Here is a 26,249-nt window from a genome sequence, read left to right as displayed (position 1 = left end):
AAATCCAACCTTGGGTCATCACTCCCCTCCTCCTCCTCCATCCTCACATCCATCAACGGTCGCCATCCCTGCGGCCTCATGGCTTCCAAGACGATCGCCAACGTTTAAGCTTATTCTCAATGCCTGCACGTTGACAGACTGAGACCATCTCTGTCCGTGCGCCAAGAGAACGAAACACCAGGATCAGGCTCCAGACCTTCATCGACCACCACCGCCGCCGAAGGTTGCTCTGCTGAACCTCACTCCCATCATCGGGAACATTGGATGCCCGACTTTACACTTATCCCCGGGCGGCAGCTCTTACAACCGCTCACTATCAAGCCTCGGTAAAGTTCAAGGCTGGTTTTCCCCAGAAAGACCTCTCCTTGAAACTCTCTGAATGCTACCTTTCAACATGCTAAGGAAGTGAGTACTATAGTGAGCAGTGAGCAATGTTCCCAACCGTCTGCGGTTCTCGTGTTCCTCCTTGCCATGAGCATGGGAGCGTCATGGCTTGCGTCCCAAGATCCCCCACAAGATCCATCCAGCTTCTAGCCCAGACTGCCGGCAAGATCTGCCAGGGTTCAGGTGAATCTCAATACGGGCCCAGAGTTCACCAGGCTGATGAGATGGTGGTCTTGTTTACCGCCCATGGTATATGTGGGCAGGGGATTCCCCTAGCCTAACCACAAACGATTGACACAGGGACAGCAATGCCTCGTCAGAGATGAGACGATCTCAACAACACCTCTTTTCCTCAGTACCTGGTCTATTGTCGTCCTATAGTGTAGAGGCATGCTATCCATCAGGGGCAACCCATTAGATGGACTTTGATACGGGGTCCAGATCGCTCGGTTGCCGTCATCGTTTCTATATAACTTGACTGTCCTCCCGTGAACATCACCGCTTTCTCTTCCCTTCTCATCATCAGCTTCATTCTCTTTTTTCGGGTCTCCGGTGTCTACAGTTCTGGCAACTATTTCGTTTCTTCTCACTCTTTCAACCTTACTACTACTACTCAATTACTTGACTTCTTTCCAAACCGCTCGGCCGGTCTTCGTTTCTTCCATATTTCAGCATTCTTGCATCCAACAAACTACCAGCGTTATCACCCATCAGGTCAAAAAAAGCTTGATCATCATGTACTCCAAACTTGCCCTTGCCGCCCTTCTTTTGGCCACGGCCGAAGCTCGCTTTGGTCAGGAGCAGTCTGTTGCCAACATCATCTCCTCTCTGAGCAATTTTGGCAACCCTGGTGTTGCTCCCACCCTCGCAGGCTCCACTCCCGGTGTCCTGCTCGCCGGTGCCAACGCCTGTGACAAGGTTAGTACATCTACAAGCTTAACGATACTCTTCCTTACTGACAGATATTTGTAGCTTACCCTTGCCGACCGGATTGTTTCGGAACTCGGCAATGACAAGGCCGTCATTGACGCAGCCAAGAAGCTTGTCGCCGCTGAAAAGAACTTTAACCCCTTTGCTGTCTCCATTCCTTCCATCTGCTCCGATCCAGCTCTGCCGGCCACCCAAGAGCTGAGAGGCATCGTTCCCCTTGTTGACCCGGCTGTGACCGGCGCTGATGTTGAGAATGCCAACTCGGCCAAGTCTCTCACCTCTCCGTTCGCCAACGATGGATTGAGTGTTGCGGATATCGTGAAAGCCAATGGCTTCACCAACTTCACTGCCCAAAGCTCCAGCGGATCTACCACCGCGCCTGCTGCTGGTAACAATAACAACAATAACAACAATAACAACAACAACAACGGCAACAACAGCAACAACGGCAATACTGGTGCTGTTACCTCCGCGGTCACTTCTGCTGCTCCTGCCGCCACCTCCGAAGCTGCCGATGCCGGTAACGGTAACGACAACAATGGCAACAATAACGATAACAACGGCAATAATAACGATGACAACAATAACAACGGCAATGACAACAACGGCAATGACAACAACGGCAACAATAACGATGACAACAGCAACAACGGCAATGACAACGCCAACACCGGCAACAACAACAGCAGCAACGGTGTTCAAAAGTCCACCCTCGCCGGCGCCGACTTTGGTCTTTGCGTGCCCACCATGAGTTTCGTCGGCGGCCGCGGCAACCGGAAGGCCACCGAGTTCACCTTCCTGCCTAAGGACCCGCTCGTCGCCAAGGGCCAGCAGGAGGCGCTCAACCCCAACATCATCACCAACCGCATCTGTGACCAGCTGACCAACGTCTGCCAGGCCAACCAGGCGGCCAAGACGGCGTGCTTGGATGCCAAGGCCCAGATCAAGGCTCTTGGAACAAAGGACGCGTCTACTGCGCAGAAGTGGAACGAGCTTTTGGGTTTTGCTGGCACTGATATCTCTCAGTAAGCAAGTGGGATAGTGTATATAGCCATAGGGGGGTTTGGAGATGATATCATGTAGGGATTGCGAAGATGATGGGATGGTTTCGTGACAACATTGGTAGTATATGTATATGGATCCACCTAAATGCATGTAAATATTTTGGAGCTGACATTTGGATGTTGTTTACTTTTCCGTCGTACACTTGTGATCTTCGTCCAGCCCTGTACACTAGAGTAGCCGCTCAGTGGGACTACGATTCTAGGCTAGAACTTGGAACTAGTCTGCTCGTCCACCTATCGGAATGCTACCGAGCGGTTTCATCCTTCAGGTAGGTATGACGGCCACAGTGACAGAGGTATGTAGACCAACAGAATAGTACACTACCAAATTTATGACGCCTTGATGGTGTCGCGACTGCGCATGCACTTGTAGCATATCAATGTCTGTATGAGACGGAAGCATATGCCGGCAGCAGTGTCTGATCCAACCTCGGCGGTGCACCGTCGGGTCGTATACATATGGGAGTTTTCATATGATGTAAGCACCATATTCTGGGTACCCATCTACGGAAGGGGAGAGAAAGCTACCTGTCTCAAATTTATGACAGAGCGCATGAGCTTCATGTCCTTCGTCAGTGCCTGTTTGTATTGGGATGAACTTCTAAATCTGGGTGGGGCACCTTCAAGGGGACTAAATGGAATGAGGTCGGTCCTTTACTATTCCCACACTCAATCGCCTGTGCAGTCTTGGCAAGAGGTGTGTGTGCGTGCCCACACCACCACACACCGCATTTGACAAATCTGGCCATTTGACATCGCTTTACACGACTCAACTCAATTATTTAATATCGAAATCTAGCCAAAACTGGTACAAAAAGTCGATATTTTAATACTCTACATTGTATAGTTATCTATTTTAATATTTACATTGTCTTTTAAACCGTTATCGATATAGTACACTACCCTAATACCCGCTAAAAGGTATTAATAACGATAATATTAATAAATAATAAATATTCTAATAATATTATTGAGACTATTAGTATAAGTGTAAGGAGTGCATAGAAATATAAGTATATTCTATCGGATATTAGTAAGGCATTTTTACTATCGTAAGTTTCCTAAAATACTAGAAAGCTTCCTATATAGGCGCTTGAGGTATAGTATATACTATATCACACCTTATACTTTATTAACTATAATTAATATTATAAAGGAAGTTATAAACCTCCTTATATTAAAACCTAATTTATACTTCAACGAAATTTATACCTTTCTAATTAACGAATATAACGTATATATTTCGATTAAAATTGTACGGTAGTACTTTCGATAGGAGAAGTAGAAGAAGAAGCGATTTTATATAAAGGTATTATAATAATCCCCTATATTGGTAGCCGAATAGATATTAAAAATCTCTTTATTTACTATAGAAATATTTATATTTTGTGATAAGTCTAGTATAAATTAAAAGGATAGTACTCGTTATATTAGTTGGGTACCCCGCGGCGCTATTACAATAGTATTAAATAAGTTCGTACGCAATACGTAGTATTATTTCTTCCTAACTATTATAATAAATAGGCTATTTAATATACTAGTATTTAGAAGTATAACGGATTTAGCCGGGGTCTAGAATTAGATAGTAAAATACTTACTCCCTAAAATAAATCTATTTCCCGGTTGTAATAGTATTTTAATAATAAATAATACTAATTAGCACCCCTATACCAAATTCTAATACATATATAATTAAAAGGGGGTTTTATTATAGTATTTGCCGCTGTACTCTCCTGAATTTAACCCTATCGAGGTATATTTTAGCGACTTTAAACGCTAATTTAAAAGGGTATATTATAACGAAGGTAATAATAAGATATTAAATAATAATTTTACTACGTTTTTTAAATAATTAATATAGGATGTAGGGTATAAAGTACAATAGATCCATAGCTATTTTAAGAACGTAAAATTAATAATAGATCGATTTAATAATATTAATAAAAAGTATAACGAATTATATACTAACGAATTAATTAAATATAGAGAGACGGGTATTGTATTTAAGCGGCGGTAGAGAGTATAAAAGGGAGAGATGGATTTATATATATTAAATTGAATTATATACTAAAAATACTAGAAATACTAAAAATGCTAGAAGTATTAGAAGTATTAGAAATTGTATTTATTTATATAATAATACTAAAATACTAAAAACCCCCCTCTTTCACTATAAATCGATTCGTAATATTATTATTACTTATTAGGACTATTAATAGTAGTATTACCCACTATAGAAGCGATAATTCTAGTAACGCTATATTCGAATATAGTATTAAATCGTAAGTTTAAAGTATATACTAATTAATTAAATTATAGCAATAGGGGTTAGAAGGTATATTTACTATAATTTAACTATATTACTAGTACTACGTACTTAGTTTTAAGGAAATTTTTAATACTATCCCTAAATACTATATAGAAGTCGTAATTAAACCTTAGCTTTATAAATTATTCTACTAGCTACTCTCTAAGTACAAATATATCGGACGGCGCCTCCTTATTCTAGAACTTATTCTTTAAAACAATTAAAGCTCTATATATTAATACTATTTTAATTAATAATCTAATACAATAATATTTATAAAACGCTTTAAAGAATTTAGTAATAATTTTTTTAACCGGCTAATTAAGTAGGGTAGAGGGTAATAATAATGAACGAAGATTAAGAGTCGAAGGTATAGACAGATGTAGTATAAATAATTCTCCGGCCTCTATTAGGGAATTTCTAATTTCTTTACCCTTATCCTCCTTACTTACTACCAATAGCAGTATAATTAATAATAGTACTAGTAGTTAAATAAATACTATAATTACTATAGAAATAGAAGGAGGGTTAGTATTAGTACGCCTAATAGCGAAAATCTTATAATCGGTCGGATGTTTATAGAACGTAGTAGTAAAATACTTTAACAGTATATATAAATTAATAGTTACTACTTTACCCGGTAGGGGGAGAATGCCCGCTATATTATAATTATAATTACTAGCAATTACTAAATTAGTAATGGAGCTACTAGTAGTATAAGGTAATTAGATTTAGGGATATTAAAAATAGGAAGGGAAGTATTAGTATAGTAGCGGGTATAATAAATATAGGGGAGGAGGGTATAATTAATATAAACTTCTAAAATCGTTCTTCCTTAATATAGTTTATAATAAACTATTTATAGTCTCTATATTAGTACTACTATTATTACTATTAATATTATTAATAATATTAATATTAACCAATAATTTATTACCTCCTCCCCTACATTTACTACTACCATCGCTAGTACTAGAGGCGGCTACTATCTTATTGCCTAATATATTTTATACTAATTTAAATAGTGGGTTAATTACTATAGCCTTCCTTAGTAATATAGTACGTATTTACTTATTTATATTTTTAATATTAAAACTATAATAGGTTATACTCCTATCTATAATATAGCATATCTAATATTCAATAGCCTTATTATAATTCTTATACTTATAACTAAAACTATATACCTATACCTATACCAACTCCTAATATACAATACTATATAATTTTACCCCTATACGCTCCTCTTACTACTAATCCTCCTTTAAATTCTTTTTAACTTCTACTAATATAATATTTATTATAACGTATTTAAATTTTTTGGTACTAGTTAAAGTCCGTAACCCTCGTAATAATAGTGTATCGACCGCTTGTAGGATTAGGGTAATAAAAGGATTAATTAAATTACGAGAGGGGGTAGGAGTAGAAGGTATACTACTATAGGAGGATAGGGTAATAGGGATTTTATTAGTAAGCAGATCGGTTAACCGAAATTTAAATAATATAATAAAATAGTAGTACTAACTAATATAATAGAAATACAACTTTATAACAATCTCATACTCAATATTATTATACTTGTTATAAAAATCCTTCCTAAGAATAATCTTATTATATATAATAACCCGGGCGCAGCAATTATTATAGGTAGTAGTAGTATATATAACATCATACAAAGAGACTAACTACTTTATCCCTACGGCTATATTATCGCTAATAATATCTTCTATATAACTTTACTATATATATAGGATCTTACTAAATAATATTATTCTAAACCGCTATTTATAAAATTTATTATTATTTTATTTAACTTCAACCTCTCTAAATAAATTACGTTCTTCGATAGTGGGTAATTTAATATAATTAATAATAATATATAAACCAACTATATTAAATTAAACCCGTATCGAATTAGAATATTTAGGACGTAGCGGTAGCGGTACTATAGTAACCGGTTTATAGGTAGTATAGGGTTAGGCCAATAATACTAAAGTAATTAATTTAGTTAGGGAGGCTACTTCGCTATTATTATCGCCCAATAAATAAAATAAAATATTAAAAGCCTACTTCTTAGGAATAAAACGGATAGGGAACTATTACTCAACCTTATTATTATTAATAAAATCCTCTTTATTACTAAAAATCTCAACGGGTAGTACAAGCTTAAAGAGGGACGATAATAGTTCTAAGACTAGGACTAGGATTAATTCTAACTCTAGCGCAATAGCCTTCCCTTTTTTAATAGTAATCTTTTTAATAATAATCTTCTTAACAATAATCTTAATAGAAGTAACCTTCTTCTTAGGTAGAATAATTTTAGGAATAATTTTAATAAATTACTCGGTTTTATAACTCTTCTTTTTAGGGCGGGATAAGGCGCGTTATAGAATTATTAGGTTAGGATCTTCTTAATCTTAATCTTCGTCGAAGTAGATTATTAATATACCGCTTCGAGTACGGGATTGCTTTATACCGGCGGGTTTTAAATTAAGGATTATCTTAGGAGGTATTATCGTAATAAATTTAATTAATTACTAGTATTGTAATTACTTTGCACATTGAAATAGCTTCAAATTAATATAGAAATTATTGTAAAATAATGAATTTTAACGAAGTTGTGCAATACAGAAGTACGGTGTGTGTGTGTGTGTGTGCACGCACACACACCTCTTGCCAAGACTGCACAGGCGATTGAGTGTGGGAATGGTAATGATGCCAAGCAAATTCCGAACGGTAAGTCGGGGTCGGCAACCCCCCCGGAGAATAGTTCTGGAGCTTGGTAATGGAGGTTATGTCATCCCGTGTGTGGATTACGTGCTATTCGGAGACTTATTGTGCTTCTACACATGCACAAATGGAATCCCCGGTTCGATCGAACAAGATCGGGGATTCGGAGTCCACACTACGCGTGATGAATTGGTAATCGACGACTCCCAGTCTCCACGGTGCCTCGGTGTGAATGCTGGACATCCTCCCTCCCCCTCGGCCCTTACCTCGCGCATGCGTGGTGCTTCATGGTATATAAATATAATTCCAACTCCCATATTCTATACACCAACTCTTACGAAGCTCTTTCCATGACCAATACTTACCGGACCAAGCTTGAACATAACAACTCACAACCAATCCATCTGAATATACATCAGCCAAGATGAAGGAAGCTATCGTAGCCGACGGCAAGTTTGACCCAAGAAGACCGCAAAAAGCACCAACAAACTAACATTCACTCATCCTCAGGACCCAAAGTCCAGATCATCGACTCCCCCATCCCCTCACCCAACGACGACCAAGTCCTCATCCGCGTCATTGTCAGCGGCTGCAACCCCAAAGATTGGAAGCTTCCAGGCATGATGCCTGACAAGCCCCCCCTCAACCAAGGCGACGACATTGCCGGCATCGTCGAAAAAGTCGGCTCGCGCGTATGGGAGTTCAAACCCGGTGACCGTGTCGCCGCATTCCACGAGATGTTGACCCCCCACGGCAGCTGGGCCGAGTACGCCGTGGCATGGCAACACACCACCTTCCACATCCCCAAGGAAACCAGCTTTGAGGAGGCCGCCGCTCTGCCGCTTGCAGCCATGACCGCCGCCGTCGGTCTCTTCTCCCGCTTGGGCTTGCCGGAGCCGTGGGTCAAGGCCGTTTCGGATGAGGAGCGCCAAAACACCCCGCTGGTCATCTACGGCGCTTCGTCGGCTGTCGGGTACTATGCCTTGCAGTTGGCCAAGCGGAGTAACATCCACCCTTTGATCTGCATCGCCGGGCGCGCAGGTGGCGAGCGCATTGCGCCGCTTTTGGACCAGGACAAGGGCGATGTGCTGATTGATTACCGCGAGGGCGAGCAGGCGGTTGTTGAGGGCATCAAGAAGGCTTTGAACGGCAGGCCGTTGCTGCACGCTCTGGACGCGGTGTCAGAGAAGGGAACGCCGGAGCACCTGGCGCAGGTGCTTTCGCAGCCGGTGAAGAAGGGGGATAAAGAGGTGAGGGCCAAGGCAACTTTTGTCTTGTTTGGTAAGATGGGTGTGCCTGATTTTGTGGAGCAGAGTACTACTCTGGTTGGTAGCGTGCACCAGGATGAGAAGGACTTTGGCTATGTTTGGTATCGCTATATGGCGAGGGGATTGCAGGAGGGCTGGTTTAAGGCACAGAGGACGGAGGTGCTCCCGGGAGGATTGGCGGGCGTGCAAGAGGGATTGGAGAGGTTGAAGGATGGAAAGGCGAGTGCAGTGAAGTATGTTTATCGGATTCAGGAGACGGAAGGGGTTGAGAGGAGCGAGGAGTGACAAAGCAGAAGCTATAGAGTTCTGTGTCAAGTCAGTTGTGGATGTTAATGTATTGAATGGCCAGTTTCCTGCAATATGTGTATGACGTCTTATCCGACGTTTCAATACAGCGAGTACATGATAAAAAAGAACCGACAGTTTGTGAGAATACTTGCGCCTATCACGACCGATAAAGAGAGTTGCATAGATGGTCCATGGACAATGAAGGCGAGTGGTGCGAAAGCAATGCCTGTACAAGCCACTTCTGCAGCCTTGACTGATGCCAAGAAGCTCTTCGACAAGAGAGAATTTCATGATCATCTCCAAAACAAACCCAGCTTCCCCACGTCCCTTTTCAAGCATGGCCTCTTCTCTTATTACGTAGATAAGATATCTCCCACTCTTTTGAGTGATATTCTTTACTTCGCACCTAAGTCTATAACCGCCAGGCGGCCCACACGTCAACCCAAAATCCAGGGCGGCCAATCTGATCGGCCTTCATTTGTTGGTCTTCAACGTCCAGAATCCCAGAAAGATAAAACCAACAAACGAAGCGAGAGGCCCCGATGAAGCAACACCACACCTACATAATCTGCGGCCAATCCCGTATTTCCCGCGGTCGCTTATATGCAGAAAGGTATGCAGCAGCCGCCCCCCGAGAACGCTGTTTGTTTGGCCGCCCAAAGTCCAACCCCGCCTTGGACAAGGATTGACATCGGTCCATGTGGTGGTGGTGGATGCTACCTGTATACCTATTGCGTATATATTGTCCTACTTATCTTGCTCGTCCTCGGAGGTTTTGATCTGTGCCTTTTTATCTTCACTTACTCAATCCTTATACATGGAAATTAGAGACCAGCTCGATCTGATCAAGTGGGTGACCTCGGACAACAACCTTCACTTAGCATAACCACCCCAGAAAATAGTCCAACATGACTTCAAGCCGACCAATACTCCCTTGCACACCCGATGGGAGCATCGATGGAAATGCCAACCCCAATTCCCACGACGACAATGACGACGATGCCCAATCAGACATCAGCGTCCCCTACTCCTCCCTCACCGAAAGTACCACCACCACTAGCGGCAACGGCTTTCTCACCCCCACTTCCTCAGATGCCCATACCGTTGCCGCTGAAGGGGTAAACCTACAGACCATCAGCTCGGTCCTACATGAAATGGACTCTTCTGATCATCATGACGGGCGTATTGATGATTCTCTGGCCCAATGGAGATCTTTGTACCACGATGAAATTGAACGGCAAATTATCGAAAACCGGAATCGAGACCGGGAGAGAAGGAACACGATTACCAACACTTTGAGCGCGAGAAACCTACAGTTGCACACCAGCCAGACGAGTGAGACATTGGCTGGCTCAGGAGGAGGAGAAGGAGGAGCTAGGCTTCATGAAAATGCACAGACGAGAAGAAGAGAAAAAGGAGAGAGATCAGAGTCGAGCCCAAGCGACTCCTCATCTACCTCCTCTGGCTCATCGTCGTATATGAAGTTCGTCTTCAACAATTTCACCATCCGCCATTTCTTATTCGTCGTCGTCCTCCTTCTTGCTTTCTTAGTCGCTTACTTACGTCTTCTTTTTCCAATCTCTCAGTGCGCCAGCATACGAAAGTGCTCCCACCTCTCCTTCTTACGCCGCGGCTCAAGAATCAAAACCCGGGCCACCGCCCTCCTCCTCCCGTTACACCCGCCACGCCGACCCCCAACCCAACCAAAGTTTTATCCTCCTCGAAGCCTCGACCGGCCGAGCGCTGACTCTGATAGACGGGAACTTGACTTTAGTTCACGTCCCTGACCCAGATCTGATCAGCCTCACTGATCAAAAAGGTTCTGACCCCTATCTCTTCCCCAACAGCGGGGCCGAGCAGCCTTGCATCGTCAAGGGCCAATGTAATTGGCACTGGCACTGCGTCGAAAATGCGGGGTGGCTCGGCTTCCGCAACGCGGCATCGGGAACCTTTTTGGGACACGACATGTGGCAGAATATCATTGCGCGGGTGTACAGGCATCAGGGTTGGGAGTTCATGACTGTGAGGCCGGCGCTGGAAAGAAAAGGATGGTATTTGATGGTAACGCATTGGGAGAAGTTGCACAAGATCAACTTTTTGGAGGAACGAAGGGCGTTTGTGGCAACGAATCCAGAGGAGGGAACGGTTTGGGAATTTGTTAGGGTTTGATTTACGTGGGATTCGGATCACTTGCGCCTGTAGTCTTGGAGATTTCTTAAGGGTAAGGCAAGATTACTCTCATGGCTGGTACAGAGGGATGTATGAGCGGCGAGCGGTGGAAAGTGTCTTTGGAAGTATGTGTTCAACAGCGACTTCTCTACGTGAGTGAAAGGCCTCTGAGTTCGGAGTGACTTCCTGTTCAGGATATGGTTAGCTTATCGACGTTGTTCAAGTTCATTCCCTCCGTACTTACAGAGGAAAATAAGTTTGCAACTTTGGGTTCTTGATAGCCGCCCTCATCCACTCCAAGACTAGCTGGATCTCAACATCGTGCCACCCCCAACCATTTTGCAAATATAAGTTGCAGATCCTTCCAGCCCATTTTCGACAAAAGAAGGCTGAATAACCCAATTTCTTTTTGGATCATATCCTTCGGCTAACCTCCGATGGGTAATTTGACCTGGTGGCTGTGAAAAAGCACAAGTGCTATGAACATCGAATTTCATGGTGTAGACTTAGCGGATATCGTCCATATAGTCAACAAAGCGCCGCGGAGTACAGGATTGATGAAATCAATATCATCAAGAACCTTCTTTGGGGATGTCCTTGCCTTTCGGGCACTCTTTTGAGTCTCTTCACTGCGTTTTTGCTGTGGCACACTATGCAGCATTGCCAATCTCGTTGCAAGTCTTGATTCCATCGACATCGTCACAGATTTCCATCTTCTGTACCCGAGCACTCACCTCCTGTGGTCCCCGATACTCAGCGTGGCCAACAATATCCTCGGCCGGGATGTCGTAGGCAGCCTGCTGCCGGATGATGACGCCTCTGCTGTTGCCGTCGCCGTCCCTGGCAACCGTGACGTTTGAGTCAATATCGAGAGTGGCGCTTCCTTCAGGGTTCTGGGTCCATCGGAAGGCTGTTGAGGCTCGGGTAACTTCGCTTCTGCTTGCAGCATCTGCTTTGCCGACTTTGCTTGCCCCTTGATGTTGACTGTAGGAAGTCCGAGTGGCCTTATCTTTCCACTTGGTGTCGGTTGAGTCCAACGGCGGCAGATCACACTGAATCCAGTCTGTGGTAAGAAGGTTGTTGGCTTCAGGTGTAGAGATGGAGGCGTGACAATAGGCGGCGGGGGCAAAGGGACCTGCGGTCAGATTGAAGTTGTAACTGGAGTTGGAACTAGATCAGCCAAAGGTAGCTTCACAGAATTGGGAAAGACAACGCTTACTCGATGAAAGGTCGGTTCGCGGAAGTAGAGGCAGACAGTCCGACAATACTAACGTTCCGCTGAAAGTCGGCGCTCCGGGGGTTGAACAAATGCGCAAAATTGGCGGTGGGGGGGAAGTCCACGTGATGAGGTGGGACGACATGGGCGATAGTGACCACGCAGAACACTGCGCCAATGTAAAGCAGCATGATGATGTGTATATCGGTGGACTTGGGGGAGTGTTTTTGATCTTTCTGGTGCGAGTGTCCGAAGGATAGGATGGGATGGGATGTGATCAGATGAGATGGACTCGGACACACAAGAAAAATCTGCAAACTCCCTAGGTTTTTCATGGATCAAAAAGGCAAGTGGAAGTCAAGCACGATCAAGACATGGAAGGAAATACAGGCCATACAGACAGTAGTTGCAAACTTCCTTGGTTGAAGTGTGACCTGCTACATGTCATCTGTCTTTCATCACTCCTTCCGGCGGGAGTTCTGGTCCTTCACTTCCACTTCCAGGCTGCTGTCTGATGTTGTTCGAGCTTACCTCTTTTATCCCATGTCTTACACCGTGACTACCTTTACTTGTCCACCAGGTACCCGCGCCTGCCGCCACACCTTTCCAGACCAGACCAGACTCGGCGCCCGACGGGGGTTTTTAGTCCACCTGGTCGGTAGCTCTTTCACCAACAACCGCTTGGCCGATGGCGTAGTGGTCAACCGTCCCAACACCTCAAACCTTCGAAAAAGTTACCTGTCGGTTCGGGAACGATGATGTACATTCAAGTAACCCAAAGAGCGTTCCACATCGTAGACCGCGACCACTTGCTTGCAAGTGGGATCTGTTAGTATCTGCAGCGACAGAAGAAGGTAAGATAACAAATCAATAAAAAAAAAGGTTGAGGTGTTTAGATGGTCGACTGCGGTGATCGATTGAGCGGTTGTTGGTTATTTTTTGTATCTTTTTTGTGCCATCTCCGGAGGTAAAATGGGATTATGGGTAGGGTTAAAGGAGGTGACTGGTTCGAACGGTGGTTGTGTCTCGTTTTTTTTTCTCTTTTCTTTCTTTTTCAGGATAGGTATTGCTCTGGCATTCTTTTTCGATACATTTAATGCTACCTAGGTAGTTGACTTCACGTACCACGTTCTTTGTCCACAAGTGCGGCCAACTATTAACAATTCCATGACGGCAGTGACCAAGTGTCTGTCCAGATTCTGGAGCCTGCCCCGTCATGACACTGACATTTACGATGCCAAGTTGAGCAGTTACTAAGGGCAAGGACGGCTATTCCTACACTTTAAGATCTCGTTTGTAGGTACTGTATTACCCACACTGCAAAGGAAACACATGAGATATTTCGAAACAAAAGAAAGGACAAAACTCGATATGTCATTCAGGATGTTCGAACCAATGCATTACTATTACACATTATCACCTCTAGTAGGTAGGTAACTAAAAGCATCGTCCAAACTTACAAGTCAAGAATCCTTTTTTTTTTTTTCAAAATCCTTTCATGATCAACTCGAACAGCGGCTACAGCGCGCATTTTGTCTTTGTCAATCCACCTCGCTTGGTCCCTCAAGTCTCAACCCAAACTAGAGCCTATACCCAAGTCATACCACCTGCTTAATACGCCCTTATCCTCGCATCATCCTCACTCTTCCTCCCCTCATCCATCCTCATCCTCTGCAACCTTGATGCCAACTTTGCGAATCGCTCATCCTTCCCTCCCAACGCTTGCAAAGCCTCCCTAATCTTCTCCACCGTCTCCTCCCTGAGGGGTCCACTCGGCCCAAACCGATCCCAAATCTCAATCGTGCCCTCGCCCACATTCCTCAACTTGCCAAGGTCATTTCCGATGTACACCACCACATAGCTATTCCTCCAATCCGGCCTGGCCTCCCCCGAGTTGTCCACGATCCAGCCCGAGCCGTCATCATTCATCCACTCCTCCAGCTGTCCCTCCTTTCCCCACGCAATGATCTCCCACCGCTGGCGCATAATGGGCCCGTTCACCTGCGTGAACCCCTGGTCCAGCTCGTCGAGGAAGAGATCGGTTTGCCCGACGTCTTGGATCGCCGACGAGTGCAGGTTCTGGTACGAGCGGACGGCGAGGATCCGGTCCTTGTCGGGCTCCATATCCGAGTCGGAACCCTCAGAATCCGAAGAGACGGAGTTGGTGCCCCGGATCAGGCTGAGGCAGATGCGCGCATTGCGCTTGCCTGATTGCTCTTCGGAGTTGGTCGAGTGCGTGGTGTGCCATGTGCCGGTGATCCAGGGCAGGTTGGAGGAGGTGAAGTGGGAAGGTGTGGCGCCGTCGCGAAGGTGGTAGGGGGGGTTGACGGTGATGTTAACTTCGGTTGAGAGGGCCATTTTTTTGTTTCTTTCTTTTTCGACTTGAAAGTCTTATAATATTGAGAGAGTAGATGATTGATAAGTGATGATGGCTTGAGAGACTAGAAGCTTGGGGCTTGAAGTCAAAGTCTGTTGAGAAGTTCCCTGTTGTTTATGGATTTGCTGTCCAGACCCAACGGTTCTTATACACGTAGTCGATCCGGGATATACCGGTAATTATCGGGGTCTAGAATATCGTCAATTTTTTTTTCTTCCCTCATATGCTATTCCAGGCCTTGCTCATTATCAGGGGGTGTTGGCTAGTGACCAGCACAGGGTCTCGTTCGGAATTCGAAGCACTTTGGTCGTCCAGCCGAAAGCTTCTTCCGCTAAAAAACTAACACACGCCCCTGCCCGCACACCGCCATAGTGTGCTTCTATCCAATGGTAACTTGGGCGTAGCTGGGGGTGCGTGCGTAACCCATTCCACCGATGATTTCCTCAAGATCTCATCTGGTTTATATTTGGCTGTATTTTCCCATATGAGATGATGTGCACTTGGGTTGAAGAGTTGGACCACATGAGCAGGTTCTGGTTCTTTTGATCTTCACCTCCCCCCGTCCTCACCTATCCACCCAAAAAGGTTACCAATTGAACTGACTCGTGGAGCACCGGTGGCGAAGTGGTGGTCAATAGTGTACAACCCTACTAGCTCGGTAGGTAGCCATCTTCGACCCTCGTATGCATCGCTTTTTGGGTTGTTCGCCAAAACGCAGGTACGGGATCGTGCAATTTCCACAACTGGGCCCTGGCTGGTCTAGTTATCTCGCTTTCCTGGGAAAGGGGGTTTCCTCAACTCCGGCACTCCGTGAGGCGATGCCCGAATCCATATCTCTGTCGACAGGCAAAACATGGGTAATCGCTGAGGCGGAGAATAAGACTTGAGCTGCATCAAGGAGGCTATTCTGATGCATACAAGATGGGTGGTGTTGGGGTCTTTTGTTGACATGTCTCAAGTCTTGGCATATGCTTGTTCGGGGACCACTTAAAAAAAAGGGGGGGACATCCCGTTTGAGAATGAGCGGCCAATGGGTGGGGGAAAACCTGCACATGCATTCAAACTGTCAATTCCCCTCGAAAGTCCTTGAAACGTTTGAAGAAACCTCTGGTGAAACCAAACAATGGATCAGAAAGAGATGGGTAAGAAAACAAACAGCAGAACAGCATACAGAACAGCCTTCACCCAAGTTAGCGTGTTCCGTAAGGAGAGAAGCTAACGGTGAGGGCGCTGCAGAAGATGGCGCTTGAAGACAGCGTCATTGAGCTTCGAATATATCCTTTTCTCAGGACACATTGGAAGGAAATGATGCCGACGAGATGATCGAGGAATGGGTGCTGTATCCATCTCGCCCTTCCATCCGTATCGCTGGCTACTGATTTGGGCATCAGGACGGGAACTCAATCCTCGATGGCGGGAGGGTGTTGCAAGTTTGAGACCGCAAGTGCGAAACTGAGGTTGCAAGGAGAGGAGATGGACTGCACTGCTTCTGCCTCAGCTTCAGGAGAAGCCCCCTCCTAAGGTCTGATGAAACTAGAAAGAAGTCGGATCAATCAGCGAGCGTTGTATCCTCCTACCCATGCCCAGAGATCCATCTCACCATCCACCTCCCATTGCGCCCCGAAATGGATACCTTGCAGATCTTGGCGCGGCCGGGTCCGCATCTTCCGCAAGTGATCACCAAAAGAAGTAACGGAACGGTGCTGCCCGGCCCTCCGCCCGCCCGCCGATAACTTCCACATCGCTGAGTCAGTACGTCCTTTTGGAGGGCTTATAAATTATTGTTTGTGCCCTGAGTAATCGCCAGCTTCAACTTCATTTTGGGATGAAGACTAAAGACCAAACCTGTACCATGGGCCGCATCGCATATTCTGGCTAGGAACACCGTGATTCTTGAAGACGACGTTTCGCATGTGCTCAGGAACACATACAACATGCCGTAATGATGAATGTCAGTAACAAGTTGCCAAACAATTGAGTTGAGGTCTATGAAATCGGCTGATCTTCACCCTTTCCACTCACAAGCCCGCTATCAGCATCAACAGCAATTCTCAAGAAAACACCAAACCAATTTCCATTTAGCCTATCCCACCGCCGCCCGAAATTCCAAATGGCCCCTTTCGTTTAGCTCGCCATGGGCGTAACATCCGTACTTTGGTCGTACCCCCATCCCAGAGATCATCTTCTGCGGTGACAAGACAAGGTGCCACCGCCTCCGGTTGCAATATGGAGCAGCACCTTGGCGAACTCAAGTCTGGCACCGTCGCCCTGCCTAAACGAGATATTTACTCCAGCGCTGAGTTCCTGAAGTGCCAAGTTTAAGAAGCCTGGGGCGCCTTTGACCTCATTAACGTCCTTGTCAACGAAGTTGGATTGTCAACCATGAAAAGTGTGACAGAAGCCGAGTACCTACATCACCCGTCCCAATAATCACTCCGCTTACATTCTGAGCGCCCTGTAAGCCGGTTGATTTGGACCTTTGACTCGAAAACAGCGAGTCTTTCACAGCCCCTATCTCCAAACGGACCTCTTCGCCCCTCTCACATTGACTTTGTTCTCGTGCAACCACCCTTGCGAGCAACACGAACAGCCACCCCGCCACAATCGCATACACCTCATCAGCAGCCGCCGGGACCAGTCTGCCAAATGCGCATGGCCGGCTGTTGATGAGAGATGGGGTATGTGTGGTTATGAACGATTCCATAAAATCAATACCGGGAAATATGAACAGGGTTGGAATTGCGACTGCCGGTATTGCAAAGACAGAGAAAGTAGTGGGTGATAAGAAGTGAGTGGCCAGTGTGCTGCCAGGTGCTTGGACCGGATGCGTACGAAAGCGTGGAAAAGTGTGGAGTGGTGATAGAGGTAGTTGGTTAAAGTTTTACGTCTTTGGTGTATGGAAAAGAGTAGGTACGGTACAAGTAAGGAAAGTACTGCATAGGTAGTGTGATTTTGTTTTCAGTTCGTCGCAGTGTATCAGGTCTGGATGTAGTGTACGAGATCCACCGTGGACGTTGCCAAGTCGTTGCTGGCCTGTCCATGGCCGATCATGTCGATCAACAGCTGGGCGCCGTTGAAGCCGTTGATAGGTGTTGATGGGATGGATTTGAATATCTCACAGTGATCTGCGGTAGGTACCATACTCAGTTCGATGTAGCTTATTTAGACTGGAAGAGGTCAGCATCATTTTCCGATGTTGTGCTCATCGATTGGGGATCCGAATGTGTTATTAGGCTGAGCGAGATGTTCACAGGGATGAAATGTGATTCAAAGATAAAAAAATTGGGGAAAGGTTCAGTTCCCAACGTTGTCGACTCGTCCGGGTGTTGATTCCTGCCTGCCCCTGGGATCTTTTTGAGAACCTTTATGGCTGCGGGCGGTGCGGGGAAGGGCCCTGGGGAATGGGCGGGTCCGAGACACATGCCGCTGTGACGCGCCTACCGCGCTAACGCAGCCCTGAATTGCCCTGAGTTCTAGTGCGGTTCCACTGCAGCATGAACGCTAACCTTTTCAGCCGCAACCGATTGAGTGCCGCTATGTCTGTCAGGGGACAGTTAGCACCTAAGAAGGTTGGTCAGAGCTCCACGTCATCTCATTCCCGCCCGCTCTCCAGTCCCAAATCCGGCATCGCCAAACTTCCACCTCCAGCATCGCGATACACACAATACTCGGGCCTGACCAGACCGGCGCAGCCATTACAGATTCATCAATCACTTGTCATTGCAACCTCAAGCTTCCACGCACTGCGAGAGATATCGATCCATCATCGACCCCCAACCGGCTATATACGCACGTCTACACCACCCCGCCACTCGCAGCACCCTTTCGAACTTTGGACCAGTGCCAGCCAGAACAACTCCAACATGTCAACAATAGCCACCCCGCGCGATACAGGGACGCCCCTCGCGCGGCGCGTCAACTCCTCTCAAGCCTTTAGCAATTCCAATACAACACCCACCTCCTCCACGCGCCCAAGCCTTGACGTGCCTCGATCCGCCTCGAGCTCGCCCAACCCCTCCGCCGCCCCTGCCGCCGCCGCCGCCGCCGGCAAACGCGCCAACCGCGCCGCCCTTCGCGAGTACTACAACCTCAAAAAATCCCAAGCGGCCTCTGGCACGGGGACCTCGACCCCGATCCTCGAAGTAACCTCCACTCCACCATCGCCCGACCCGTCCAACAATGGCTTTCAGCAATCCCTCTCCTCATTCGACTCCATCCCCGCCTCGCCCCTTCTTGACTCCCCCGACTTTTCGGCGCAACCGTACCTCGCAGAGCTCCTGCAGTCGTCGACGCTAGCCGAACTCCTCAAGACGTACGCCCGCATCCTATCCGAGATCCGCGCTTTAGATGCCGAGAAGAAGGCGCTCGTGTACGATAACTACTCAAAGCTGATCAGCGCGACCGAAACCATACGCAAGATGCGCACCAGCATGTTTGATCCGAACGCGCTGACGGGGGATAAGCTGGACCCCATGGCCAGCACCCTGGATGCTGTGTTGGGAAAGGTGTATGAGCTTGCGAGTGGAATCAGAGGGGAGCTTAGGCAGCGGTTGTCGGAGAGTCGTGGTGGGGATGAAGATGCTGCCGTGAGACGCAGAGAAACGGAGCAAGAGCAGGATAGGGATCTGGATGGCATTGAGGACGAGGAGGAGCGAAGGAAAAGGAAAGAGAGGAGGGATAGGACGAGAGAGTTGGCGAGGGAAGTAGTCAAGGTTCCTGAACGGTTAAGGGCGTTGATGAAGGAAGGAAAGAAGGAGGCGGCGGTGAGGGAATGGGAGATGCCGAGGCGGTTGTTGGAGCGGTGGAAAGAGAAGGGGGTAGGAGGAGAGGATGTGGGGAGGCTGTTGGAGGAGGGCGATACGATAGTCAAAGGGGAGAAGGGGAGTATCCCTGGTACGTCAACATAGGGGGTTGACGTGTAAAAAAGGGCGGGTTGATGTTGTGCTCTTCACCTTCTTTTCGAAGCTTGGGTCGATCCGGCGAGGCTTACATTAATACGGGTCCTTGCATATCAGAACACCAAGTGTAGAGAGTTTTGGGCTCTCGGAAAACGGCAAAGATGTATCAAGAAACGAAACATCATATGCTTGACTCGAGAAAATTATACCATTACTGTGCCGATCATTCGAATATCGGCATGCCTCAATAATACTCAGGGCCAGAGCTCCAGGTCCCATTTCCAAACCATGTCCCAGCCCCCGAGTAATCCAGACTCCTACCATCCTCGCCCAAGAAAGCAAACCGGAAATACTCCGGCGTCATCACCACTCTTGGATCTCTCTCCCACCTAAACACCTGATCCTCCAGCGCTTCCTCCGCAAAAAACCTTCTATGCCTCTCCACATCATTAACCATAACACTCAACCCCCACAATCTCTCCGCCTCTTCCCTTCCCCTTCCGTGTATCTGGGGCACCAACGCCTCTATCGTCTCATTAATCCCCTTCCACTTAACAGCGATACTCCAGAGCTCCGGCGTTTCAACCAGAGCTTCACTAAGATAAACCAACGGCTGCCCATCCACCAAGGGCACCAAGCTTGACCCCAACAATCCATCATCCCCCCTCAACGCCTCCGCCGTCTGCATCACCGAGTCAAACCCCCACCGCGCAATCCCATTGATGAACAACCCCAAAAGTAACCCCTGATACGCCAGCGCCGGACGCGTCTGGATACTCGTCAGCGGTAGTAGTAGGAGGGCAAGGACGTAGTGATGGATTCGCAGCTCCAGCGTTCCTAACCCCGTCACGGAAATTACCGCGCCGACAGCGATGCCGGCCAGCAACACGCCGTAGAGGGCGAGGTAGGGAAGAACCCTGCCCTCAAGCCAAAAAGAGTAGGCCTGGTAGGCGATAGTCAGGCACAAAACGGCCACGATCGCGACGAGAGCTGCCACCGCGCCCGGTTGGTGGGAAAGGTCGTGCGCGCTCAGACGGGAGAGGGGAATCCAGGACTCGAGGGTGAAGTTGGAGAGGGCGCCTATCCATAGGCTGCCGAGCCAGAGGAATGTTTTTTCAAAGTTTGCTGAAGGGGGAATAGCGCCGAGGGTTGTGGAGCGCGAACAGGTCCAAAACAAAACGGCCGAGGTGAAAGTTGCAGGAAGCAAGCGCTCGAATAAGATTGAGATTAGTTGGGGGAGGATGGTGTCGGAGGGGCCGGAGACATTGGGCGGGTCGGAGATGAGGCCGACGTGGACGAAGACGGCGATGAAGCTGGTGAACCAGAGGGTTGTGGCGGACGTGGTTAGGACGGATACCAGGGAGGTGAGGAGGATGGTTGGGGCTAGGGAGCGGGCTGTTTTCATTTCCATTTGGGGACATTTTCCCGGGCCAGTTAAGGCCGGATGGATGGTGAAGCCCATGGGAAAATACGAGTCGAATCCTAGACTCGAGATGCCTTCGCCTCCTTCTCCGCCGAAGAAGGAGTAGTATTCTCCTACTAGCTTGACCATACCGCACCCGCCTTTCGAATCGGAGATGACACCGGCATGCATCGCTGCTTGGCAAATGAAGGAGTCACCTCTGTATACCCTCGTCTCCGTCCCCATCCCCGTCCCCGTCCCCGTCTCCGTCTCCGTCTCCGTGCTGGCAGCAGTTAGACCACCAGCAGCAGAACCATCTCCATAATCCCCGCCACCGATTACCCAAGGCTTATAAACCACCTCCTGCCCCCCAACCCACCTCGGATTCAGCACCTGAACCTGTCTGCAATCCGCCGGGCAACGAAATGCAAAGCTGACGTTCCCAAAGGGCTTGCACCGCTCGCCGTCGACGCCGCACTCGTTGCCTGGTCCCCAAAAGGTTGAGACGCAGTCTAGGTGTCTGACTACCTCTCCTCCCTCCTCTCCATCCGCGTAGAGGAGAGTACCCTTGGACTGAACCAGGGAAACAGAAAGAATGGTGAGCCAAAGGAGTAGACCGGTAGATAACAGAGCGGCGCGCTGCCATGGATGGGAAAGGAGGCGTTCTAGTGTAAGGCGGGGAAGCGATTGGATTGACGGAAGCAGGAAAGGGGTGAGGGTTTGCCGGTGGGGGTGGGAGGAGCCAGAGAGGAAGGTGAAGAGGCGGTAGATTGGGGAAAGTCGGGATTTGGCATTAGATCTCGAGTGTTTGGTCGTCAAGAAAGGTGGCGATGATGTGTCGGTGTTGTCGTCGAATTCGAATTGCTCAATGTAGTCTTCTGTCGATAGCAGTTGGGCTTCTTCGTCTTCTGATGGTTGGTGGTCGTCGTTGGCTTGGGTCCGGGAGGAACTCGAGACAGGTAGGGGGGGATGATAGTCGTCATCGTCGTCTGTTTGGTGTACGCCGCTGTACTGGGCCTGGTGTGCGTGTTTCAGATCCATGTTGTAGTCATATCAACGGTGCTATTTAGAGGCGTTTGTAAAGGTTAGGTATTGAGTAGCGGGTTCTGACTGCGTGTCTGCAGTTTGATGGTGTTCTGAGGCAAGATGTTCACCACAATGCGAATATTGAGTTGCAGTGACTGCGTGAATTAAGGACAAAATGTACGAATGAAATGAATGTAACCGGAATCCTCGGAAACGAACGCAAAAATTGATTAGAAAGATGTCATATCACAAGCACATTCTGACAAAGTATAATGTTTCTGCAACGGAAAAAAGGTAAGACGGAGAAAGGAGATGGACAAAGTTGAAGTTCGATTCAGCTGGGCTAAAAGATCAGTGACCCCAGTTCAACCAATGGCATGACCGCTGGCTTCCAAGGCGAGCAAGGGTAGCATGGCATAGAACGAGAATGGGCAAGATTTGCCATACCACCTCATGACTTGGACCCTTTGCGGTCATATCTCTGGTGCTGTATCAACTTAAAAACTGTCTTGTCCACTTGGACGTTGGTCCTATTACAGCATCTTCATCCTTACACAACCCGTTCCCATCGGCTTCTGTTGCATTATACAAATTTTGGTATGGAGTCGTGATATCAAACGTGGGATATAATTACAGGTACATGTCATACATCAGCTGCGGAATCAAAAAGCCGTCCCGCAGCCTCGAATCCTCTCGCCTTTTCCTTGTTGGATTTTCCATTCCTCGTGACAGTATCTCATCTCTCCCCATTTATTGGGCATCGACGAAGCCCTTGAGGTTGTTGAGCCACCTGAGGTACTCCTTCTGCTCCTTCATGTCAAGGTAGTCGGGAACGAAGAGGGCAAGGGCCTGGTTGATGCCACGGTCCTCGAGGTAGCGCTCCATGAGGACCTGGAGATCCTCGTCGAGGGTACCGAAGGGAGGGCCAGGGTAGACAGCCTGGGCAGCGTGCTGGGTCTCGGCGCTCTCACCGTGAGCGAGCTTGGCGTCGTGGTAGTAGAACATGTTGTCGACAACAATGGAGCCGTCCTGGGCAACGGCGTCGATGTTGAGGGCACCCTTGCTGGGCTTCTCAATGACGATGTTGAGACGGACGGGAGCGCCGCCGTCCTCACCCATGTCCTCCTCGTTCTGGGCACCCTCCTCGTCACCGAGAGCCGTGTCCTCGTCGAACATGCCAGGCTCGTAGTTCTGGAGGTCGGCGATGGAAAAGGAGATGGTGATCCTGGCGTACCTTGGTCAGCGCATGGTTCTTGATCGAAGTCATGTTGGGGGTTCAACTTACTGCTCGTTGCCAAAGGTGCGCTTCAGGACAACGTCCTCCTTGCCGGGGGTATCGACAAGCTCAAAGGGGCCGTTCTCAAGGAAATCCTTGACGGTGGCGGGAACGGGCTCGTTGGAGGCAATGTCCTGCTCATAGCCAATCTCGGTGGAGAGCTTCTCGGAGAGCTCAGAGTCGATCTCGGTGGCGGCAGCGCGGAAGACGGTGGTCGAGAAAGCCTTCTGGGGGAGCTGGGTCCTGAGAACGTTGCTGGTAGCGCGGACGGTGGCGCGGCCGAGGGTGATGGGAGAAGCAGAGACGGCACGGAGAGCACGGGGCGCAGTGGTGCGCGCGACAGCACGAAGAGACATCATCTTGACGGATTTGGTGGGGGGTAGTTTGTTGACTGTAGATTGGAAATTCGGGTCCGATCGTGTTGTTGCGCGTTGGGACAGAGGAGTGTTGTCGAGGACGGAAGCTGGGGTAAGTGAGTGGACGAAGACTGGAGCGAGACGAAAAGATGGGTAACGTGAGTGATGGAGAAATTCGATGACAATCCACGATGGATGGTTTTGATCATTGGATCCGCTCGCTGAAAGCTCCACGAACCTGTGCCGAGAGCAGCTGAGTGGTCCCGTCTCCAGAAATCTTCAAAAGCTCTGCAGTAGCTAGCGCAAAAAAATGCCGAGCACAGACCATCCAATGAGGCCCCGGCTGCGGGGACAAGAGGCAAGAACCCCATCGATAAAGCGTAGCGCCAGCCGATAAGCTCCCACCTAGCGGAAGTTCCCCCACAATGACGCTTTGGACCCACTAAAATTTTGTCAGTCTTCAGTTGAGGTTCAGGTGCGCGTAACAACGGGCGGCCTACCTCCAGCTCCATCTTCGACTACTCACATCGCGCCCAGAGGATAATTGTTCATCAATAGCTTATTTTAGTCGACTATATACGGAACTGATGGTCTGCTTTTACGATTTGTTTCCTCAACGCCATACCACTTAACACCTTTATAAGTTCTAGCTATTCTACCAACAAGTAAAGGGTCCAGCATTCTTCTGTTCCAGGGTCCAGATCGGCTCGACTGGATCCACACTTAACAAACATGGCTGCCAGGAACCGAGTGCCTTGGATGCCTCGGATCGATACGACAAATGACATGACCAATGCCAGCAATACCCACGCGAACAATCTGATCTATATGAACCGCCCATCATATCTCCCCAAGTCTGCCCTCATCTTCCCCATCCTCCTCAACCTCCTTTCGAGATCCTGTTGTTGTCCCTGTTGCTGTTGCTCTGATACCGGTAATGCTGCCGGTCCAGGCACGTACTCCCTCCCTTGTCCTTGCAACATCATCAATGTCGTCGTCGTCGTCGTCGTCTGTCCTGATACCGAGATCCGTCTCTGCTGCTGCCCCCTGTCATAAACACCACCACTGCCACCACCCCCTCCAACTCCATGGTGATAGTTGTTATTGTTGTTGTATCCATACATGGAGTTCACACCTTGCGCTCCAATGGGTACACTAACACTAACACTGCTCCCCCTCCTCCTTGGTCCTCCGCCTGTGCTGCCACTCGAGGTGCTACTCCCACTGCCACTACTGCTTCGAGACCGGGATGCCGGGAGGGTTGCTTCGTCCTGGCATTGCCAGCACTTGTACCCCGTCTGATCTCGTTGGCCGGAAACCCCGGATAGGCAGGAGCCAAAGATGCCGCTGCCGCTGTTCCTGGCTACGGAACAGAGTTGTTCTGAAATGAGGACTGTGTCCTCGCTGCTGCACCGGCGGCACACGCGGATGTGGGTCTTGTAGGTGCACATTTGCTTCGTCTCTGGTCTTGGGTGCCGTAGTGTGTGCCCGGTCAAGTCAACCAAGATGATGATGGTCGAGAAGATGTGTGAGATTGCGAATGCTAATCAACGGTGAGATGGATGATGGGAGATAGGTATGACTGGGGAAGAGCCGGTACTCACGTTGAGATTGTTAACAAGCTTGTAAGTAGTGAGTCCAGCTTGGAAGCCCAAGTGGAATGATTCTCGTTCTTTTTTTCGAACCCACCTACACACATAATCCGGTCCGAAACCCGTCCTTGGTACAACTAACACTCGAAAGCACAGTTGGCTGAGACAAAGCCAGCGTCTAATTCTCTCCAGTGCAACAGATATGTTTAATGCGACTGCCTCGCTGATAGGTGATATAGGTCATAGACAACACCAATCGAAGTGCATGAAAGCATGGAAGATGGAAAGGGAATATAATAAAGAATGATTTAGTCTGTTTCAGACTCCAACGCTCACCCATAAAGGCTTGCCAGAGAAATAGGGGGCTGACGTACTACTTATCATTTTGGGGGAACTGCCTGGAGTTTGCCTGCGTCGGTTGTGGCTTGTCAGTTACTTTCAACGAACTCGGAGGAGAACTGCACTGCACTGGACTCGACTCACATGGCATGGATGGATAGATGGATGCAATGGATAAACTCGACGTCAGTCCAGTCCAGGGTTTGTTTCCCGTGTGTGTGTGTGTGTGTGTCTCGCGCGTGTCGTTCGTCCGTCCATCCGTCCTGTCGTGCCCATTGTGACTTGTGCATGGCCTTTGGGTTGGTAGGTAGCTATGCAGTGCAGCTCCGGCAAGCCGTATATCCTGAGTTTCACGTTTGGCAAGCAAGTTAAATGGTTCTCCAATCGCATGACAGTTCCTTCATCATTAGAGGAGCGAAAGGTTTTGGGAAGGGGGAATGGATATCAGCATGTGGCATCGTGTCAAAATGGCTGTATGGCGCAGACGGGAAAGGGTCTATAGGGTCTGGCCTGAACATCAGTCGTGAGCGTCTAACATTGGATAGAACCGCAGACCCTTTTGGGTCTTGTGTAACCCTCAGCTTCAATGAATCCCACAGCTTCCAAGGCCACGGATGTTTGCTGGT

The 26,249-nt window shown here is 48.1% G+C and overlaps 10 protein-coding genes across 10 annotated transcripts; 4 read left to right on the top strand and 6 right to left on the bottom strand.

The window, feature by feature from the left end:
• Nucleotides 1-72: 72 nt before the first annotated feature.
• Nucleotides 73-2,490, top strand: NCU06079 (hypothetical protein). Its single transcript, XM_954334.2, has 3 exons — nt 73-338; nt 419-1,302; nt 1,357-2,490. Exons 2-3 carry the CDS (start codon nt 1,120-1,122, stop codon nt 2,341-2,343), a joined length of 1,170 nt encoding a protein of 389 aa, XP_959427.1. The 5' UTR covers nt 73-338; nt 419-1,119; the 3' UTR covers nt 2,344-2,490.
• Nucleotides 2,491-7,505: 5,015 nt separating this feature from the next.
• On the top strand, nt 7,506-9,091 carry NCU06080 (hypothetical protein). The gene is made up of 2 exons (XM_954449.3): nt 7,506-7,865; nt 7,927-9,091. The coding sequence occupies exons 1-2, from the start codon at nt 7,841-7,843 to the stop codon at nt 8,967-8,969; spliced, it is 1,068 nt and encodes a 355-aa protein (XP_959542.3). The 5' UTR covers nt 7,506-7,840; the 3' UTR covers nt 8,970-9,091.
• A 300-nt stretch (nt 9,092-9,391) lies between these two features.
• NCU06081 (hypothetical protein) lies at nt 9,392-11,508 on the top strand. Its single transcript, XM_011396934.1, has 2 exons — nt 9,392-10,455; nt 10,559-11,508. The coding sequence occupies exons 1-2, from the start codon at nt 9,881-9,883 to the stop codon at nt 11,139-11,141; spliced, it is 1,158 nt and encodes a 385-aa protein (XP_011395236.1). The 5' UTR covers nt 9,392-9,880; the 3' UTR covers nt 11,142-11,508.
• A 283-nt stretch (nt 11,509-11,791) lies between these two features.
• Nucleotides 11,792-12,548, bottom strand: NCU06082 (hypothetical protein; the record flags this gene model as incomplete). The annotated part of the gene is made up of 2 exons (XM_954451.3): nt 11,792-12,299; nt 12,361-12,548. 2 exons carry the CDS (start codon nt 12,546-12,548, stop codon nt 11,792-11,794), a joined length of 696 nt encoding a protein of 231 aa, XP_959544.3.
• A 1,245-nt stretch (nt 12,549-13,793) lies between these two features.
• NCU06083 (hypothetical protein) lies at nt 13,794-16,249 on the bottom strand. The gene has a single exon (XM_954452.2). It carries the CDS (start codon nt 14,713-14,715, stop codon nt 13,969-13,971), a length of 747 nt encoding a protein of 248 aa, XP_959545.1. The 5' UTR covers nt 14,716-16,249; the 3' UTR covers nt 13,794-13,968.
• A 448-nt stretch (nt 16,250-16,697) lies between these two features.
• Nucleotides 16,698-17,979, bottom strand: NCU17216 (hypothetical protein). The gene is made up of 2 exons (XM_011397063.1): nt 17,148-17,979; nt 16,698-17,070 (listed from the first exon to the last, which is right to left on the bottom strand). The coding sequence occupies exons 1-2, from the start codon at nt 17,436-17,438 to the stop codon at nt 17,053-17,055; spliced, it is 309 nt and encodes a 102-aa protein (XP_011395365.1). The 5' UTR covers nt 17,439-17,979; the 3' UTR covers nt 16,698-17,052.
• Nucleotides 17,980-18,348: 369 nt separating this feature from the next.
• On the top strand, nt 18,349-20,077 carry NCU06084 (hypothetical protein). The gene has a single exon (XM_954453.2). It carries the CDS (start codon nt 18,598-18,600, stop codon nt 19,639-19,641), a length of 1,044 nt encoding a protein of 347 aa, XP_959546.2. The 5' UTR covers nt 18,349-18,597; the 3' UTR covers nt 19,642-20,077.
• On the bottom strand, nt 19,770-22,075 carry NCU06085 (LCCL domain-containing protein; the record flags this gene model as incomplete). Its single annotated transcript, XM_954454.2, has 1 exon — nt 19,770-22,075. The coding sequence occupies one exon, from the start codon at nt 22,073-22,075 to the stop codon at nt 19,877-19,879; it is 2,199 nt and encodes a 732-aa protein (XP_959547.1). The 3' UTR covers nt 19,770-19,876.
• Nucleotides 22,076-22,592: 517 nt separating this feature from the next.
• Nucleotides 22,593-23,898, bottom strand: NCU06086 (regulatory protein suaprga1). Its single transcript, XM_954455.3, has 2 exons — nt 23,346-23,898; nt 22,593-23,285 (listed from the first exon to the last, which is right to left on the bottom strand). Exons 1-2 carry the CDS (start codon nt 23,693-23,695, stop codon nt 22,811-22,813), a joined length of 825 nt encoding a protein of 274 aa, XP_959548.1. The 5' UTR covers nt 23,696-23,898; the 3' UTR covers nt 22,593-22,810.
• A 417-nt stretch (nt 23,899-24,315) lies between these two features.
• NCU17215 (hypothetical protein) lies at nt 24,316-25,465 on the bottom strand. The gene is made up of 2 exons (XM_011397062.1): nt 25,297-25,465; nt 24,316-25,235 (listed from the first exon to the last, which is right to left on the bottom strand). The coding sequence occupies exon 2, from the start codon at nt 25,141-25,143 to the stop codon at nt 24,517-24,519; it is 627 nt and encodes a 208-aa protein (XP_011395364.1). The 5' UTR covers nt 25,144-25,235; nt 25,297-25,465; the 3' UTR covers nt 24,316-24,516.
• Nucleotides 25,466-26,249: the final 784 nt, after the last annotated feature.

The sequence above is a fragment of the Neurospora crassa genome, linkage group VII (genome assembly GCF_000182925.2).
Source record: "Neurospora crassa OR74A linkage group VII, whole genome shotgun sequence".
Lineage (NCBI taxonomy): Eukaryota > Fungi > Ascomycota > Sordariomycetes > Sordariales > Sordariaceae > Neurospora > Neurospora crassa.
The sequence above is the reverse complement of the archived record's forward strand: the minus strand, read 5'-3'. Positions and strand labels throughout refer to the sequence as shown.